At 40.0% G+C, this 21,178-nt stretch overlaps 1 protein-coding gene across 5 annotated transcripts in view; it reads right to left on the reverse strand.

Annotated features, from left to right (window-relative positions):
* Positions 1-17,539, reverse strand: part of RAB23 (RAB23, member RAS oncogene family) — a 32,787-nt gene extending 15,248 nt beyond the window's left edge. Inside the window, exons 1-3 of one of the 5 annotated variants that reach the window (XM_032299766.1) lie at positions 17,258-17,539; positions 6,911-7,130; positions 3,430-3,515 (exon numbers count right to left, since the gene is read on the reverse strand). In XM_032299766.1, coding sequence (XP_032155657.1) covers positions 3,430-3,515; positions 6,911-7,065 — 241 coding nt within the window. In that variant the 5' untranslated portion in view covers positions 7,066-7,130; positions 17,258-17,539. Of the gene's footprint in view, positions 1-3,429; positions 3,516-6,910; positions 7,131-7,359; positions 7,600-7,657; positions 7,676-16,799; positions 16,819-16,962 lie in introns of those variants that run through there. The other 4 variants (XM_032299768.1, XM_032299770.1, XM_032299769.1 and 1 more) reach the window with 4 other exon arrangements.
* Between the last annotated feature and the right edge of the window lie 3,639 nt (positions 17,540-21,178).

The following is a 21,178-nucleotide window of genomic DNA, read 5'->3' on the forward strand; positions in this document are numbered from 1 at the left end:
GATTTCTTCAAGACGTATACTGTTAGACTGCTATTCAATATATCTGTTCTGTTTTCAAGTACTGCTTCTCAGATAATCCAGGACACACAAACATAGATTCCCTTTCAAATTGGGTAAAGTGACATACTAAAGAAGACTTCCATGAAGTCAGAAGAATTTCCATTGTATATCTATTATTTCAGTGTCATTAAACCTATATCTTTCAATACAGGATGTTTAAAGAGATTTCATAACTGCTTCCATATCATCTGTTCTTTAGGACTGTTTAGTATTCAACTACTAGCATTCTAAGTACTAAGACAGAATATATTTTAATTTTTATGATATCAAAGGGTAGATATAAAAGGAGAAAACAAAAGGAGATTTAAGAAGTAAAAAAGATAATTATCTTAAAGGAAACTTTTCAGATATATTTCCAAGAAATGTTATTACATCAATATAAATACAAGTTAAGACAAAGAGGCCAGGGCAAGGTTTACTATGCCTATTATATCCCTAGAACAACAGAGACACTTAATACACATTTGCTGAATAAAACTTCAAATCTAGAGAAACAGTCATCTGGGCAACAATAAACAAGGCAGATGCCATTTTCCTGGGGCTTCCACTTCAGAGAGCAAATATCTTTAAGTAAAATAATTTATATTTATATATATATTTATAAATGCAAATATATATGTGTATGTGTTTATATACATATATATTTATAAATGTAAACATATACATATATATACACATGTATCTATATATATACACACATATATATTTATAAATTATTTCACTTAAAGATATTTACTCTCTCTGGAAGCCTCAGGAAAGTAGGATCTGCTGTGTTTATGGTTGCCCCCATGACTGTTTCTCTAGATTTGAAGTTTTATTCAGCAAATGTGTATTAAATGTGTGTGTGTGTGTGTGTGTGTGTGTATGTGTGTATACATATATTTCAGAAGTAAAAAAGATAATTATCTTAAAGGAAACTTTTCAGATATGTTTCCAAGAAATGTTATATCAATATAAATAAAAGTTAAGACAAAGACACACACACACACACACACACACACACACACACACACACAATTTCATCCATTGCTTAAGGTCACAGTATAAATTTATAGCATCTGATAAGTAAAATGAGACTGTGTGATGAACCAGTAGAATTTCACTTATAAAAAAATTAACCGAAATGATACTGTCTCCTAAGGACAACTGAATTCATGTGAGCCAACAGAGGCTATGCAATGGGGCTGGGGAGACAAAGACAAAAACCCTAGCACTCCATAAGCCAGAAGCTAAAGTAACTCATAATTTGTCAGGGAAAATAAATATGCAAATACTACAGAGTGATAAATGCAATAAACATACTGAATTAGCTTAAAAAATTATTAACTTTTCAGGGATGAGAGCCACAAAAAGTTTCATAGAGACTTCTGAGCTCTTAAGGTTGAAGGTAGACAGTCAAGTAAGACAAGAAAGCATTCCAGGCATAGTGTAAAAGGAAAGAAAAAATTGGAGGATTTCTCAAGGGTGAAATACAAGTGAAGAATCAGCAGATGATGCTGGCAGACAAGGAGAAACACAGTTGTAAAGTCCTGTGTATATGATGCTGAAGAGTTTTAACCAAGAAAGTGATCTGGTTATGAGAAGGATAAAACAGTTTTCACTGATTTCATCTATTTTCTCAAAGAAGAATGAAGCAAAGAAATCAGCAGAGAGTAGAGAGGAGGAAGGGATCCCCAAGGTTAAGGCAAGAGAAAACATAAACGAGGTATTTTGGAAAATGACAGAGACTTGAGTAAAGAATACTGAGAGTGTCTGACGGCACTACGCACTCATTAAGGTTATGTGCTGGTAGCTTCAAAGTTCAGTCTGAATGGTTGTCTGATATTCTCTATATGGTTCAGGTGCTTGGATGCAGATTGGTAGACAGTTGGGTTTAACTGGATTGGGCATTTTGCTGAGCAAGTATTAAGCAGAGAGCTTAGGCCAGGGAGTTAAAGGTCCTTGCAAGCAAATGCTTACAGGACTAAAAAAACTAAATTGAGGAAGAGAAGCAGTAAAGCCATGTGGAAGGTCATATTTTAAAAAGTGGTAGGGTCAGTGTACAGAGCTCTTGATGGTTTCATGACAGAATCTGAGTATTACAATTAGCAAGCACAAGCATAGGCAGCAGTGGTCAGTGAGTGGGAGACTACAGAGGCTTAGATTTTGGAGTAATGAAAAAATTGTTGGCCTTGAAAACAACAAGGAAATAAGAAACAGGCCGAATTTTGAAAAAGTAACCCAAACAATTGTGATGAAGAAACTGGGCCAGAGGCCAGTGTTATCAGAAAGGAGGTGATGGACTATAAAGGAAGTCGATGGACCATGGCAAGCAGGGGCATTAGTGGTGGGTAAAAATCTCATGACCTGGACTTTCAAGGTGCCCAGGTTTCTGAAGGAGAAAAGAGGAGGAATGGTTTGGAAGCAGCAGTGAGAAACAAGATACCCTCTGCCCAACATCCTTTAAGTCCTGTAGAATGTGAGTAGGCAGGGATAGGGGTAAAAAGCCTCCCTTAGAGAAGGTGGCAGGGGAAATTGTCTTTAGGAAACAAGTTTTAATTACAACACAGTGAAAGGTTCAGAAAAGAGGGACGCCATAGAAGGGATAATCAGTATACCAGCTGTGCCTTTGTAGCTCCCACAGCATCTGTGAAGTGCAGAGTATTAAATACTTGTCAATATGAATGATCAATTAATATTTACTTGGCATCAACAGGCTAGAATGCTATATGGTATTTCATCAAGCTTTTGTTATTGTGTTCTCTCACTTTAATCACTATTGGCAGCTGAGTTACAGGAACACTGAAAATGATGTTTAAATTCCAAAAGAAAAGGGCAAAATTTTATAGGAAAATGTTAAAGGAAACTTTTAAGTTCCATTCAGGAGTTTCATTTAGCCTTTTAAGAAATTTCAGCCCACATTTTAGAGCCTTAAATTCTTCAGTCATGGTTCCTTCCTTTCACAGGTATCTCATACTTCTCTGAACTCCCACAGCACTGAAAAGGCTTTACCATGCCATTTCACTGTCCTAACAATATGCCATCTTATTTGCTGGGGCTTTACTTTTTCATATATTAGCTTTCATTCTCTGATTATACAGTCATTTTCTTGGGGTCAAAGTAGGCATTTAACAGTTTCTTCCTGATTTGGTCTGGGAATGCCTACATGAGTCATATAATTCTAAGGCACAGACAAACTGTGTACGGTACTAGGTGTTATTTGCCACTATACAAAATCTTTAGAAGAATAATGAACTGGGATTTTAAAAAATACTTTGAAATTATTTTAACTATTCTTCAAGAGAAACCCTTATATGAGAAACAAAGAAAGCAAAGTTAGTTTAGCCAAAATAATGTGCCCAAAGAAAATCAATCAATCCTGTGTTTTACCTCGATAGTAGGCCTTTGTAATTGCGTCAAATTCCTCTTGACCTGCAGTGTCCCATAACATTAGTCTGACATCTTCATCATTAACTCTAAAACAAGAGATGAATTTATTTCACATGTAAAGGAAAATGTTTTTGGTAATAGAGCTTTGTGTATATTTTTCATTTTCAAATCCAAAGATATTAAAACCACAAATGTTCCCTGACTTACAATGGGTTATTTCCCAATAAACCCATTGGTTTACAAGCACTGTAACTCCTGGTAAGCCCATATCCTTAAGTCAAAAATGCATTTAACACCCCATTAAACCACTGTAAAGTCAAAAAACATAAACAGAACTATTATAAATCCTTATGCTCCTCAATTTATGATGGGGCTATGTCTCAATAAACCCATGCTAAAGTTGAAAAATTGTAAGTCAAACCATCATAAGTCAGGGAACCACGTGTACACTGTCAATTTCACCCTGAAAAACTCTGTCAGATGTTGATATCATTACCAACAGTAAAAGAGTAAAAAATATTCCCCCAAAGCTATAGCTCCTCACATGATTCAGATTTATCTGCCATGTTTTTTTCTGTGACACAGTCATAGGTAGTGGTGGTCTAAGACTAATGTTTTTGGGAAGGGGAATTCCCTTATGTCAGTGCTTGCTCTTCTTTCCCTACATCATTCTAAAGGGTTCTGGTGCCTTTGTGTAGCATGAGAATAAGAAGGCAAAAAAAAAAATTTACTGCCAGTCATAGTGCCTCACACCTATAATCCCAGCACTTTGTGAGGCCAAGGTGGGCAGCTTACTTGAGGCAGGAGTTGAGTACCAGCCTGGCCAATATGGCGAAACCCCATCTTTACCAAAAATACAAAAATTAGCCACGTGTGGTGGTACATGTCTGTAGTCCCGGCTATTCAGGAGGTTGAGGTGGGAGAATTGCTTGAGCCCGGGAGGCAGAGCACCACTGCACTCCAGCCTGGGAGACAGAGTGAAACTCTGTCTCAAAAGAAAAAAAAAAAACAAAAAAACCCAAAAGACCAGGTGCAGTGGCTCACACCTGTAATCCCAGCACTTTGGGAGGCAAAGGCAGGTGGATCACGAGGTCAGGAGTTCAACACCAGCCTGGCCAACATGGTGAAACCCTGTCCCTACTAAAAATACAAAAATTAATTGGGCATTGTGGCATGTGCCTGTAATGCTGGCTACTCAGGATGCTGAGGCAGGAAAATTGCTTGAACCGGGACCTGGGAGGAGGAGGTTGCAGTTGGCCAGGATTGCGCCACTGCACTCCAGCCTGGGCTACAGAGCAAAACACTGTCTCAAAATAAATAAATAAATAAATAAATAATAAAAAATAAATAAAAAAAGCAGTTTACTTCCCTGGCGCTCCCTGGTTGCCCTTAAACTTAATTTTATTTTGTCATACAGTCAATTCTTATTATTCAGAGTAGTTATTTTCTATAATGTCATTGTGAGCACTAAATTAGTAAATACTGAACCACTGCTCCTAAGGGAAATACAGGGTTACGTTCTTGAGAATCCCTGGTTACATTTTCGTCAACTGCTCAATATGTAACCTTGTTTTATGTGTGTTTTTGTTTAACGACACCTTATTGATATATACTGTTAATTCATTAACATTGAATTCACGACCAACAGCACTGTAGCTCATGTCTGAACAAAGCTTATCTAAGGTATCCATTTTCTCCACAAGGCACATCATAACCTTCCTGTACTTAGGAATGCTAGACAGCACTTCAGATGACACTTAGGAGCCTTCTTAAACAGCAAAATCACCAAAATGTAAAAAATGTGGCATTAAACAGAACACACAAAGGACATGTGTTTACTGTATGAGGGCTGAAACAGGAAAGCAGACTTGTTTGATGACCTCGGCTGGGAAAGTGCATGCTGGGCAACTTTTTTGCTGCTCTGTGTATGTCCACAAATGACCACAAGTGCACTCCAAATACTGATTCTAGGGTTACAAATAAATATGACCAAGTGGGTGAATTTCAATATGTAGAATCTATAAATAATAAAGATCAACTATATACTTAAAGATCAACTATATACTTAAAATATTTATTTGGTTTCAGGTAATAAGTACAAAAAGCAAACATTATCAAGACTTAAAATACTTGCTTTTAAATATGTTTTAAGGAAGCAAATATGGAAATAATTCTAAAAAGAAAGTAACAATACAAATAGAAATTAATCTTTAAAATGGTAAACACAATTATTGTTGCTGTGAAAGTTGGGCCAGTAAGTCAGGTTTGTGATGCTTCTTATTTGGGTAATACATTTTAGTTTGTCTGCTACAATTTAAAATATCCTTAGAAGTTCTCAGGACTAATGACAAAAAATATTACCCTGAATGTGTTTTAGAATCCAAATGAATTTCCTAAAGTAGGATTTCCTTTTCTTTCTTTTTTTTTTGAGATAGAGACTCACTCTTGTCACCCAGGCTGGAGTGCAATGGCCTGATCTCAGTTCACTGCAACCTCCACTTCTTGGGTTCAAGCAATTCTTTTGCCTCAGCCTTCGGAGCAGCTGAGATTACAGTCATGCGCCACCATTCCCAGCTAATTTTTCTTTTTTTTGAGACGGAGTTTCGCTCTTGTTACCCAGGCTGGAGTGCAATGGCGCTATCTCGGCTCACCGCAACCTCCGCCTCCTGGGTTCAGGCAATTCTCCTGCCTCAGTCTCCTGAGTAGCTGGGACTACAGGCACGCGCCCCCATGCCCAGCTAATTTTTTGTAGTTTTAGTAAAGACGGGGTTTCACCATGTTGACCAGGACGGTCTCAATTTCTTGACCTCGTGATCCACTGCGCCCGGCTAATTTTTCTATTTTTAGTAGAGACGGAGTCTCACCATGTTGGCCAAGCTGGTCTCAAACTCCTGACCTCAGGTGATCCACCCACCTCAGCCTCCCAAAGTGCTGGGATTACAGGCGTGAGCCACCGCGCCCGGCAGGATTTCCTTTTCATAGGCAAATTTAGTCCTCCCAAATCTGTTCTGTCTTATTTCTTTAGAGTAAAAGCAAACTATTGATTCTCTAACTTCCATATAGTCTTGCCTAGTTTCAAAAAGAGAAGAGAGATTCTAATAAAAAAAAAAAAGAGCCCATAATATAACTTTCATTCTAAAGAAAATAGCAGTTGGAAATCTCACTGGAGTCAAGCATCAATTTGTGTTTAAGACATGCCCAAGATGTCACCAATAAATATAAAACAGATATGACAGAGAGAAAAACATGGGAAGGGGGGTAGAAAAAGAAAAAATAATGAAAGAGGAAGGGAAGAGATGAAAGGAAAAAAAAAGGATAAAGTTACATATGTAATGAGTAACTGAAAACCACCATCACTGTCCCATGAGAACTGCCACTAGTTGCCACACCTCGAAAGGTACTGTAATTAACTATTATTCCAATGAGTCTTGGATGTAGTTCACAAATCAAAGCCAAAGGAATAAAATGGCCAAGTACATACTGAATTTGTCGCTCCAAAAAATCTACTCCAATGGTTTTCTTGTAGTCTTTTGTAAAAATGCCTTTGCAATATCGCTGAATCATACTTGATTTTCCAACTGCTCCATTCCCTACAACCACCATCTTTATGGCAACTTCCATATCTTCCTCCAACATTTTTGGAGATGAACTGGTTTCTGTACCAACTCTAATTCCAGGTGATCAGATCTTCCCGCACAAATCTGTGGTTTAAAATGAAATAATTTTTTCATAACACAAAAATGTACAAAATAAACTGTCTTATCAAGAAATTATCACATTGCATTGCAAGGATGTGTTTTCATAAATGAGGCCCCTCCCACTCTTTTTAGATGAGGTAAATTCTTTGATAGGTACGACAATAAAGCAATTTATTTTTGAATGAATCCTCATCAATAGCACAATGCATGGCATTCATATATCAATAAATACCTAGATCTGCTTTCATCCAGACGATGAGTAGGGTCATTAGATTTGAGGCCTGATTATTTAAAGATGCCACTTACTTTGTCCTTCTCAGGCTTCTCCCCCAATAAATCTCTTACACTTCTAATTCCATCTTGATATTTGCTTCATGGAAATCCCAAATGGACACATATCCCAAGTAATTTTACAGTCAGATAAATGTCAGAGCCATTACCCTAGGCTAGTGATTCTCAATTTTGGCTATACCTTGGAATCATCTAGAAAACTTATAAAAAATACTTGGCTAGGGGGCAGTGGCTCACACCTGTAATCCCAGTGGTTTGGGAGGCTGCGGCAGGAGGACTGCTTGAGGCCAGGAGTCCAAGATCGGCCTGGGCACCATGTGAGACCCTGTCTCTACAAAAAAAAAAAAAAAATTAGCCAGGCATGGTGCCACAAGCCCGTAGTCCCAGCTACTCGGGAAGATAAGGCAGAAAGACTGTTTGAGCCCAGGAGTTCAAAGCTGCAGTGAGCTATGACTGCCCCAGTGTACTTCAGCTTAGGTGACAGAGCAAGACCCTGTCTCAAAACAAAACAAAAACACCAACAGCTGGTGCCTGATGCCTGATGCCTGCATCTTATCCTTCGAGTATATGATCTGACGATGTAGGGCAGTGGCTCCCAACCATTTTGGCGTCAGGGACTGGTTTTGGTGGAAGACAGCTTCCACAGATAGGAGGTTGGGTAGGGGCGGTGTGGAGGGATGGTTTGGGGATAAAACTATCCTGCCTCAAATCATCAGGCATTAGTTCTCATAAGGATATAAGGAATGCTGCAACCTAGATCCCTCACATGCGTAGTTCACAATGGGGTTTGGGCTCCTATGAGAATCTGAGCTGCTGCTGATCTGACAGGAGGTGGAGGCTCAGGTGGGGTAATGCTCACAGCCACTCACCTCCTGCCATGTAGCCGTTCCTAACAGGCCACAGAACAGTTACAGTCCATAGCCTGGGAAGTGGGGACCCCTGGTCCAGGGTACAATCTAGACATCAAGTATCACCATCCTACTATACCCTACACAAGATGTAGTCTTTAGAGCACAGGGTCAAATACAAAATTCTGACCAGGATCTGACCTTTGTTCATGCAGCTAGCTGTATCTCACATTGGTTCAGTTCCTAGAAAGCAATTTCCGTTCTCTACCTAAACAATTCTTCACCCAAGAAGACTGTTAGGTTCAAAAAAAGGCAAACACAGAAATCTTATTACATTTTATCCTTTTAAAGATGTATACTTCAGACACTTTTGCTTCTGAAATGATAGACATTTTTCCCTATTCCTTCCTCTAAGTATAACCAAACATTTTGGACATTACATGTAAACAAACATTAGACACTGAAAAGTGGAAAAGTACCATGGGACACAAAGAACAACATGGTAATGAGTTTTCCTTGATTTCTTTTAACCTCATATATCCCAGACTAGATTATAGAGAAGCTGGTAACCAGGAAATATCACCACCACCATCAACAACAACAAAAAAAACCATAAAAGCCTACTCTCTTGAGTCAGAAGACCAGGAAAGGGGCAGCCTAGCAAGTGGAAAGATAGAAAACACCTATACCCTTGTGAGGGCTATACTGATGCACCCAACTCCCTCTATGGGGTTTGTCAGAGAAGACCAACTGAGGAGGACTTTCATCCTCACTGGGAAGAAATGAAAGCAGCCCCCACCCTGCCCAACCACCACCAAGGCATCCCTGGAGACCATGTGGGAGCCCAAATTTCTACCCCATCCAGCAATTCAGTAATCCACTTTCTTGCTGGGGTGGTGTCAGATGAAACCTATTAGAAAGTCAGGACTTCTACTATCTCTCATAGGTAACAAGGCCATCTGCTGACTCCCTGCAGTGTCAGTGGGAACCACAAGGTACCACTCCTCCCCCCAGCCAGATGGTATACGTGGGCCCCAGTGGAGAGTCATTGTGACCAGTAGTAAGAGGAGCTCTTCCCACTCTCAGTTTCTTTCTTTCTTTTTTTTTTTTTGAGACAGGGTCGCATTCTACACTCCAGGCTGCAGTGCAGTGGTGTGAACACAGCTCACTGCAGCCTCAACTTCCTGGGCACAAGCAATCCTCCCACCTCAGCTGGGACTATAGGCACATACCACCAAGCCTGGCTAATTTTTGCATTTTTTTGTAGAGACTGGGTTTTGCCAAACTCCTGGGCTCAAGTGATCCGCCTGCCGTGGCCTCCCAAAGTGCTGGGATTACAGGCAGGAGCCACCTCACCCAGCCCACTCTCAATTTAAATGGGAAGACAAGCAGGAAACCTGGAGTTTTATCCTCACCTAGTAGTAAAGAGGTATGCCCTACCCTTCCCGTTTTTGGAGCACTTCAAAGGAAGCAAGCTAAAAGAGAATGTAAATGAGACCAGAGAATCATAACATAACACTTCCAATGTCCTGATTTCATCGAAAATCACTCAGCACACCAAGAACCGGGAAAATCTTAACTTGAATGCAAAAGCCAATCAATAGACACCAGCAATGAGATGGCAGACATTAGATTTATCTAATAAGGATTTTAAAAATGAAAAGTTAATTGGCAGTCAGTGAGCAATTATAGATATACTTGAACAAATGTAAAAAATTAGAGTCTCATCAAAGAAACAGAAGATATAAAGAAGGACCAAATGGAGAATAGAACTGAAAATTATAATAACCATAATAAAAAAAAAAACTCAATGATAGGTTCAACAGCAGAACAGAGAGGACAGAGAAAAGAATTAACTTAACTTGAACATAGAACAATCTGAGCCAAGCCAAATAAACAGAGTGAAATAAAGGACAGAGGCTTCAGGACTTGTGGAACTAAACCACAAAACATCACATATTTCTGTCATTGGAGTTCCAGGAGGAGAAGACAAAGAAGATAGGGCTAAAAAAGAACTTGAAGAAATAATGACTGAAAATTTCCCAAATATGGAAAGAGACAAAGCTACAGATTCAAAAGCTGAGTAAATACCAAACAGGATAAACCAATCAAATTCTAGACCTAAACAAATCAAAGTCAAACTTCTGAAAACTAACGACAAAACATTTTGAAAGCAGCCAGAGAAAAAGAATGCATTATCTTTAGGGGAAAAGTAATTTGTTTTTTTTTTTTTTGAGACAGAGTTTTGCTCTTGTTACCCAGGCCGGACTGCAATGGCGCGATCTCGGCTCACCGCAACCTCCGCCTCCTGGGTTCAGGCAATTCTCCTGCCTCAGCCTCCTGAGTAGCTGGGATTACAGGCACGCGCCACCATGCCCAGCTAATTTTTTGTAGTTTTAGTAGAGACGGGGTTTCACCGTGTTGACCAGGATGGTCTCGATCTCTTGACCTTGTGATCCACCCGCCTCGGCCTCCCAAAGTGCTGGGATTACAGGCTTGAGCCACCGCGCCCGGCAAGGGAAAAGTAATTTGAATGGCAGTGAATTTCCCCTCAGAAACCATGGAGGCCACAAGGAAGTGGCACACCATTTTTTGAGTGTTGAAAGAAAAGAACTGTCAACTCAAAATTATATATCCAACGAAAATATCCTTTAGGAATAAAAAGGAAATCAAGGTAATCTCTGATGAGGGAACACTAAGAGCATTAGTTGACAGCAGGCCAATGCAAAACAACAGCTAAAGGAAGTTCTCAAGCAGAAAGAAAGTAATTTTTTAAAAGAAAAACTTGGAATATCAGAACAAAAGAATGAACATGGTAAGAGGAAAAATATTGTTAAATGCAACAGACTTCCCTTCTCCTTTTGAGTGTTCTAAATTACGTTTCATAGTTGAAAAAAAATTATACAACTGTCCAAGGTAGCATTCAATTTATGTAAGGAGAATATTTAAGACAATTAATTATAAATGGGGAAGGATAAAGGACTATAAAGGGAGGTAAGGGTTCTGCACTTCACTTGAATTTGTAAAATACTGACTGCAGTGATAAATTACTGTGATAAATCACATATACAGTCATATGCCACATAACAACATTTTGATCAATGATGAACTGCATGTACAACGGTGGTCCCTTAATATTACAATGCTATATGTTTACTGTGCCTTTTCTATGTTTAAATATATTTAGATATACAAATATTTACCAATGTATTACAAGTACCTACAGTATTCGATACAGTAACAGTATACAGGTTTGTGGCTTAGCAGCAATAAGCTATAGAATACAGCCTAGGTGTGTAGTAGGCTATACCATCTAGGTTAGTGTAAGTACATTTTAGAATGTTCACACAATGACAAAACCACAACGTGCATCCCCAACATTAACCAATGCATGACTGTATATAACGTAATACCATGAACAACCACTAAAACAGTAATACAAACAGGTACACTCAAAAACACTACAGATAAATCAAAATGAAATTCTAAAAACACAATAAAATCAGAATTTAATTGCTATTTGTAGAACTCTCTATACAACAGCACAGTATACTTCCTTTAAAGTACCCAGATAGAACATATTCTGGGCCATAAAACAAACATCAACATGTCACAGGGCAAACCCCAAAACTGGAGTTCAGCCCAGGAGGCCATGTGGATTTTTGGCTTTGTGCAGAAGGAATTCAAGAGTGAGCTGACAGCGTGAAGTGAAAGCAAGTTTATTAAGAAAGTAAAAGGAATAAAAGAGTGGCTGCTCCATAAACAGAGCAGCCCTTAGGGGGTGGTGATTGCTTATTTTTATGTTTTTGGTTTTATATATATATATATATATATGCTATACAAGAGGTGGATTCTTCTTGAGTTTTCTGGGAAAGGGATGGAGAATTCCCAGAACTGAGGGTTCCTTTCCCTTTCAGACCATATAAGGTAACTTCCAGACTTTGCCATGGCATTTATAAATCATCATGGTGCTAGTGGCAGTTACTTTTATTATATATAGTACTACAGTTAGCATATAATGAGCAGTGAGGACAACCAGAGGTGACTTGCATGACCATCTTGGTTTTGGCCAGCTTCTTTAATGCATCTGGTTTTGTCAGTGGGCATCTTTAAGACCTGTATCTTGTGGAACCAGATCTACTGAACTCCTGTCTCAAACACATGTAAAATAATGAAAATCGTATAGAATGTGTTCACTGATCACAATGGAATCAAACTAAAACTCAGTAACAGGAAGATAAAACAGGTAAATCTACAGACAGAAACTAAAAGCACACACTTTAAAACAATCCAAGGGTCAAAGAAATAGTCACAAAGAAAGTTAAAAAAAAAAAAAACCAATTAAATGAAAATGAAAATACATGTGAAAGTTTGTGGGGCACAGCTAAAGTAGTGCTGAAATGGGAAAGTATATTTTTGAGACAGAGTCTCATTCAGTCACGCAGACTAGAGTGAAGTGGCGCGATCTATGCTCACTGCAACCTTGGCCTCCCAGATTCAAGCAATTCTCCTGCCTCAGCCTCCCGAATAGCTGGGACTACAGGCATTCACCACCATGTAGAGCTAATTTTTCTATTTTTAGCAGGGAGGATTTCACCATGTTGGCCAGAATGGTCTCTAACTCCTGGCCTCAAGTGATCTGCTCACCTGGGCCTCCCAAAGTGCTGGGATTACAGGTATGAGCCACTGTGCCCGGCCTAAAATATGAAAATTTAGAGCACTAAATGCTTACCTTAAAAAAGGAGAAAAGTTTCAACTCAGTAATCTAAGCAGTCACCTCAAGAGCTAGAAGAGCAAAATAAACCCAAAGGAAGTAAAAAAGGAAGAAGATACTAAAAAAGAACAGAAATAAGTGAAATTGAAAACAGAAAAACTGATGAAACAAAAAGCTGACTTTCTGAGGACATCAATACATTTAACAAAACTTTAGTGAGATTAATACAAAAGAGAGAGAAGATACAAATACCCAATACAGGGAATGAAACGGGATAGAAACACAGACTCTGCAGACTCAAAAGGATAACGTAACAACTCTATACACATAAATGTGACAATGTAGACAAAATGAACCAAATTCTAAAGCATAAACTACCATAATTCACCCAATATAATATAGGTGATTTGCATACTCCTATAACTATGAAGGAAACTGAATTTGTAATGTAAAAACTCAAAAAGAAATCTATAGGAACAGGCAGTTTCACTGAAGAATTCTACCAAACATTTAAAAAATTAACACCAATGTACACAATCTCCTCCAGAAGAGACAAGGAAACACTTCCCAACTCTTTTTATGAAGGCAGCATTATCTTGATACCAAACCACAAAAAGACACTACAAAAAAGAAAATTAAACAAATAAGCTCTCTGAACAAAGACGTAAAAATCTTCAGCAAAGAATTAATAAATTGAATTCAGCAATGTTTAAAAACAATAATACACTGCAACCAAGTAGACTTTATTCTGGGAATGTAAGGCTAGTTAAATACTCAAAAAGCAATCAATATAATTGGCCATAGTAATAAACTCAAGAAAAAAAACACAACGTAGTATCAATTGATGTAGAAGAAATATTTGACAAAATTCAACATCTATTTGTGAGAAAACTCTGAGCAAACTAGAAATAGAATGGGGCCGAGGAAGCACTCTGGGAGGCCTCAGCGGGCAGATTGCCTGAGTTCAGGAGTTCAAGACCAGCCTGAACAACATGGCAAAACTCCATCTCTACTAAAAATACAAAAAAGTAACTGGGTGCCGGATTGCTTGCCTGTAATCCCAGCCACTCAGGAGACTGAGGCACAAGAATTGTCTGAACTTGGGAGGCGGAGATTGCAGTGAGCTGAGATGGTGCCATTGCACTCCAGCCTGGGTGACAAGAGTGAGATTCTGCCTCAAAAAAAAAAAAAGGCATCTGTAACATAAAACTCAATTCTGGAAGACAGATTGCTTTCCCTTCAGATTGGGAACAATGTAAGGTTATCTATTCTTACTACTCCTATTCATGATACATGAAGTTCTAGTCAGTGAAATAGGAAACAAACAAACAAAAAATAAAACACAGATTAGGAAAAAAAATAAAACTTTCTCTTTTCACAAATGACATGATTATCTCTGTAGAAAAACCCAAGGAATCTACCAAAAATTTAAAAACCAAACCCTGACCTAATGAGTTTAGCAAAGTCAGAGGACACATTTACAACACACAAAATTCAATTGTATTTCCATATACAATGTACAATTTGAAACCAATACTTTTTAAAATGAGATTTATAATAGCTCCAAAATATTAAATACTTACGTATAAATGTAACAAAACATGTACACAATCTATATGCTGAAAACTATAGAACACTAAACAAATCAAAGACTGAAATAAATGGAAAGACATATGTTCATGGACTGGGAGACTCAACAAAGTAAACATAGCAATTATCCCTAAATTGATCTATGGGTTTAATAAAATTTCTATCAAAGCACCAGCAAAATTTTTTGTATCCACAAGCTGATTCTAAACTTTATACAGAAAAGTAAAAGAATCAAAATAGCTAAAGTAATTTTGAAAAAGAATAAAACTGGAGGAAATTACCCTACCCAGTTTTAAGACATAATAATACTAAATTAACAAAGTGCGATAATGGCAAAGGGAAAGCTAAGTAAATCAATGGAACAAAAAAGGCCCAAAATAGACTCTCACAAATAAGGCCAACTGATTTTTAACAAAGGTGCAAAAGCAATTCAATGGAGAAAAGACAGTCTTTTCAACAAATGGTGATGGAACAACTAGACATCCATATGCAAAAAAGTAAGCCTTTACACATTACACAATTAACTCAAAAGGATCACAGATCTATTACGAGACATTTTTAGAAGAAGAAAGTCCTGACCTGGCATTGGGCAAAGTTCTTAGACATGACACCAGAAGATCCACAAAAGGAAAAACTGAAAAACTGGACTTCACCAAAATTAAAACACTGCTGTCTGAAATACCCTGTTAAGAGAATGGAAAGACAAGACTGGAACAAAATACCTGAAAAACAAGTATCTGACATATAATCTGTATCCTAAACATACAAAGAACCCTCAAAACTCAACATAAGAGCCCAATTTAAATATGGGCAAAAGACTTGCCAGATAATTCACCAAAGAATCCATGTGGCAAATGAACACATGAAAAAATATTCAACATCTTTGGTCATTGGTTAAAGGCACATTAAAACCACAATGAGATACCACTACACACCTATTAGAATGGCTAAATTTAAAAATATTGACACTACCAAATGGGAGTAGGTGCAAAGGCTGGGAGTACGTGGAGCAACTAGAACTCTCACGTGTTGCTTGTGGGAAAGCAAAGTGACACACACTCCAGAAAACAGTTTTAACAGTCTTTCAGAAGTTAAACATACATTTACCATATGACCCTGCAATCCACTCCTAGCAGTACGCTAGAACACTGAAAACATGTTCATATAAAAATCTGTACATGGTATTTATAGCAGATCGATTCACAATCACACAAAACTGAAAACCTAAACGTCCTTCAGTGGGCAGATGTAGAAACAAACTGTGGCATATCTACATAATAAAACAGTACTCAGCAATAAAAAAAGAAATTATCCATACATGAAACAACTTGGAGAAATCTTAAAGGCATTATGCTGAGTGAATAAAAAAGGTAATATCAAAAGATTACCAACTGTTATGATTGTATTTCTAGAAAAAAATAAGTAATTGCCAGGGGTAAGGAGCATGATATAAAGGGATCACATTTGGTTTTTGTGTGGGGGGGCTGATGGAATTGTTCTACATCCTTTTTGTAGTGGTTAGATGAGTCTAAAATTCGTAGAACTGTACGCCAAAAAAAAGAAAAATTTTAACATCATTTTTTAAATAACAAATTAATTTCCTTAAAGAAAAAAGCCAAATTAAATTTTAACAGGTAGATGGTTGCTTTTCAGAAACTATAGACTTAAACCACTAGATCAAAACAATTAAATTCCTAGAAATAAGCATAATTCTGAGTACAATTAAAAACCTTGACAGTAATGCTTTATATAAACACCCTTTTCCCAAAACTTTTAACATTTTGCTAATGCAGTTTAATAAATTAGAAAAGGGTGAGTTAACTCACTAATAAAAAGGTGTTCTCATAACGGCCTTTAAGAAGTACGGTTATATTTGTAAAAATACTGAAAAACTTCCTAGGGTCAATGAAATTACCTAGATGTTAGGAGTTATATAAAAACCTAGAGAAGTTAACACCCCTTTTCAGGCCCTACTGCCACTTCACTAGCTCCTGATAACGAAGTTATTCTGGCAACTGCCGATGGCTCCTCAGATCTCCGAGTAAAGTTAATTCTGTAGCAACTAGTGTCAATGGAATAGTGCAATTTGGCTCATTCATATTCCTGCACTCTCTAAGCAAGGAACTAGCGAAGGGTGGGGTCGCAGGTAAAGAGGGGTCCCACTGCAGGGAGAAGAGGAGTCTAAACGCCAAGGTGGGGGTGAGGACCCTCTTCGCCTTCAAACCTAACCTGAGCACTTCACGCCCTTCCTGGTTTCTCGCCCAGCCTGGGTCGCCCCTATCCCATTCGGGACTGGGGGCAGGAAAAAAGCCTAACGCTCCGCCAGACTGGGGACGCAACGCCGCCCCCGCTCCACCCCTTTCCCGCCCGTGGGGCAATTCCAGGTACCGACCGCTGGCAGCGGGGAGGGGGCGCCGGGCTGGCGCGGCCGCCCACTTTCTCCAGCTGGAACTTGGGATCAGTGCTCAGGGGCGGGAGAGCGGGCGCTCGGCGGTCCGAACTAGGGGATGGGAGCTGGGCCTGGAGGCCCCTGCTCCCGATACCCCTGGCCACTCGGAGAGTAAGGCACAGCCTAGGACCCCGGGGAGAAGCCAGCTCTTCCCCAGCGAAGCCGGACGAATCCCCAGACCCCTGGAGAGGGCGAGTGAGCGCAGCGCCGCTGCACCGCAGCGCGAGCCGCTACTCACCGTCCCCCGCCGGCCGCGGACCCGCCGCCCGGCGCCACCGGCTCCTCCTGGTCGCGGCGCAACCGCTGCCGCCACTGCTTCCTTCCGATGCGCCAGCTCTCCCGGCGGTGCCGCGCGACTGGCTCGCACCGTCTTTTGCTCTCTTAAGAATGATTATGATTTTTAAACGAACTTTATTCGTAGCCAGGGCTCAGATTGAGCGGCTCAGCAGCAGCTCCGCTGGGGGCGGTGGGGCGCGGGAGTCTCGACTCCCCTCATCTGTGGACTCACCGCGCTGCGGAGCATGCGCCGGACTTCGTCTGCGCATGCTCTGCGCGGACCCGCCGCCCCGCCCCGCCCCTGTTCTGGCGGGTGGCGGGCTGCTGCTCGGCTTTCCAGGCGCCTCCAAGAGAGCCGGGGAAGGCAATGGGTAGACCACAGGCCAGCAGGATCTCCCAGATCGTGAACTCTAGAAAAGAGAAGTCGGCCGAACACTGTCAGTATGAGTTTCGCCTACAGAGTAATCAGATTTCCAGAGTCCTCAAAGGGTTTGCCCCGCTTCGGACGCATACCTTATTTTCTTGACAAAACGACATCTTAAGCGGCCGAGTGAGCAAAAAATATAGAGCAAAGTTGAAAACGCACTCGCACAGCCTGCAGGAATTGGCTGGACAAAATAGAAGCCTGAGATGGTTAATTATTCAGAGAAGCAAACCAAAAACGAAAAGGTCCCATAAAAGTAATCTCAACTTTGCTGCAGTTGTTTTTATATTTCAAAATAAAATAGAATAGAAAAAAAAGGTGTAAAATACCAGCTGTTGGCCAGGATGTAGAATAACTGCATTCTTCTACTCTGCTGCTGGAATGTAAACTGGAACAACTCCTTAGAACAACAGGCTTTGTCTGCAAAAGGTGCATACCCTATGGTCCCGCAGTTCCACGCATCCATACACAGCAAAGAGAATACTTAGGGTGCACCGACAGGCAGGAATCAGGATGTTCATAGCTACGTTTATGGTAATAATCCCTTAATGAGAATAAGCCAAAAGACCATCAACAATAGAATAAATGAAAGAATTTGCACCGGGTTCATGTAATGAAACACTATACAGCAACGCAAAGAACCATCTGCAATTACAAGCAACGACATGGATCAAATGCAGAAACCTAACTCCCAGCGTAAAAAGACAACAAAAGTGCACGTGACGTAAGTCCATTTTTATAAAGTACAAGAACAGAACTAAGCTGCTGAAAGTTGGCATAATAGTTACCCTAGTGGGTGGGGATACTGACTGCAAGGAGATAACGACTGGAAGAGGGGCTTCCAGTTGGCAACCACTAAGGTTCTCTCTGTTGATTTTGGCACTAGTTATAAATGTGTGTCCATTTGTGAAAATTCAAGCTGTACTCTTTTTTTTTTTTTTTTTGAGACGGAGTTTCACTCATGTTACCCAGGCTGGAGTGCAATGGCGCGATCTCGGCTCACCGCAACCTCTGCCTCCTCGGCTCACCGCAACCTCTGCCTCCTGGGTTCAGGCAATTCTCCTGCCTCAGCCTCCTGAGTAGCTGGGACTACAGGCATGCGCCACCATGCCCAGCTGATTTTTTTGTATTTTTAGTGGAGACGGGGTTTCACCATGTTGACCAGGATGGTCTCGATCTCTTGACCTTGTGATCCACCCGCCTCGGCCTCCCAAAGTGCTGGGATTACAGGCTTGAGCCACCGCGCCCGGCCTTTTTTTTTTTTTTTTTTTTTTTTTTGTCAAGCTGTACTCTTATGCACATTTTTCTGTATGTGAATTATACTTCACACAATAATTTAAAAAATTAAGTGGAGATTGTTTTACCTATAATAGCAATAGTTTTTGTAAGAAATATCAAGTACCTAACAGATTTGTAAGGGTTATTGCCAAGTTTAAAATGAGGAAGCTGAGGCCAGTATAAGAAAATTAAATGCCAATTTATTCATCTCCTGGGCGAGGTTCCATGATCCTGGGGAAAGGGGCCAGAGAAGTCCCCCGTGGCTTTCCGAGGTATGGGGTTTTATAGTGAGTGAGGGTGTCCTGATTGGTTATGAGGGAGCAGGACGTGGTCAGGGCAAGCTGCTATTGGTAGGTAGGCGGGATTTCCGGAGAGCCAGCTGCCCAGGGGGAGTGGGGCAAAATACTATTGGGCAGGTTTTGGCGGGGCTTCTTTTAAATTTTGGCAGGGTTTTTTCAACGGCGGGCTTGGTGCAGAGTGCGGAGTGGTAACCTAGTTTTCAGGCGCTGAGAGGGATGGGTGTGTCCGAGCTCCGGGTGAGGCAACTGGCCTTACAAGGTTTATCTCTAGGATTTGGTTGGCAGTATCTCTTAAACTTAAGTAATGTACTGATGCGCTTTCTGAGAAAAGGAAAAAAAAAAAAATTAAAAAGTTGGCAAATGACTTGAACAGACATTTCTCCAAAGAAGATATACAAATGGACAGTGAGCACATGAAAAGAGACCCAAGATCACTAATCATGACGGAAATGCAAATCAAAACCATGAGATTGAGAACCACTTCACACTTATTAGAATGATGATTATAATCAAATCAGAACAGAAAATAAATAATGAGTGTTGGCAAGGTTGTGGAAAAATTTTAATAACGTTTGCGTGCTGCTGGTGGGAATGTAAAATGGTACAGCAAAATACTAAAAACAGAATTATTGTATGCTTAAGTAATTCTACTTCTGAGTATATATCCAAAAGCATTGAAAACAAGGATTCAAAAAAGACGTTTGTACAACCATATTTATAGCAGCATTATTCACAATAGCCAAAGGGTAGAAGCAACTCAAGTGTCCATCAATGGATGAATGGATGAACAAAATGTGGTATATACATGCAATAAAATATTATTCAGCCTTAAAAATTGAGGGACCCAGCCATGGCGATGTATCCCTGTAATCCCAGCTACTTAGGGGGCTTAGTTGGGAGAATCACTTGAATCCAGGAGTTCAAGACCATCCTGGGCAAATCCTGTCTCAAAAATAAAAGAGAGAAATTCTGACACATGTTACAGTATATATGAAGCTTGAAGACATTACACCTAGTAAAATAAGCCAGTCACGAAAGGATAAATGCTGTATGATGCAACTTATATAAGGTACATAGTGTAGTCAAATTCATAGAGACTGTTGGGGGTGGGGAGTGGTTGTAGGGAAGGAAGGGCAGGTGGTGAATGGGGAGTTATGCGTGTAGTTTTAGCTTTGCAAGATGAAAATAGTCTGGAGATAGATGGTGGTGATGGTTGCACAACAATGTGAATATACTTGATATTCTTGAAGTTTATACTTAAAAATGGCTAAAATGGTAAATTTTATGTTTTCTGTATATTGTACCAAATTTCTTTTTAATGGGGGAAAAAAAAAAGAAAATCCTAGAGGGTCTCAGACAATAATACTTCTGGGATCCAAATTTGAGAAGAAGTCCCTGAAAAGCGGTTTCCCCCCAAATCATTTCTTTCCTCCCCACTTTTCCATTTCCTTGGGATTGTTGGACATTGAAGGAGATCCAGAATATGCCACCCCAAAATATGCCACTTTGGCATGAGGATTATTTTGAGCTGAAGGCAATTAAGAAACAGCAGAACAAAAGAAACACTCTGCTTTTTCCATTTCTGCCTAAAAGCAGGATAAAAATTTCCCTTTGTAGGCCAGGCGCGGTGGCTTACGCCTGTAATCCCAGCACTTTGGGAGGCCGAGGTGGGTGGATCACAAGGTCAAGAGATCGAGACCATCCTGGTCAACATAGTGAAACCCCGTCTCTACTAAAAATACAAAAAACATTAGCTGGGCATGGTGGCGCATGCCTGTAATCCCAGCTACTCAGGAGGCTGAGGCAGGAGAATTGCCTGAACCCAGGAGGCGGAGGTTGCGGTGAGCCGAGATCGCGCCATTGCACTCCAGCCTGGGCAACA

The sequence above is a fragment of the Sapajus apella genome, unplaced genomic scaffold (genome assembly GCF_009761245.1).
Source record: "Sapajus apella isolate SASKATOON/1434 unplaced genomic scaffold, GSC_monkey_1.0 scaffold41, whole genome shotgun sequence".
Taxonomy (NCBI): Eukaryota; Metazoa; Chordata; class Mammalia; order Primates; family Cebidae; genus Sapajus; species Sapajus apella.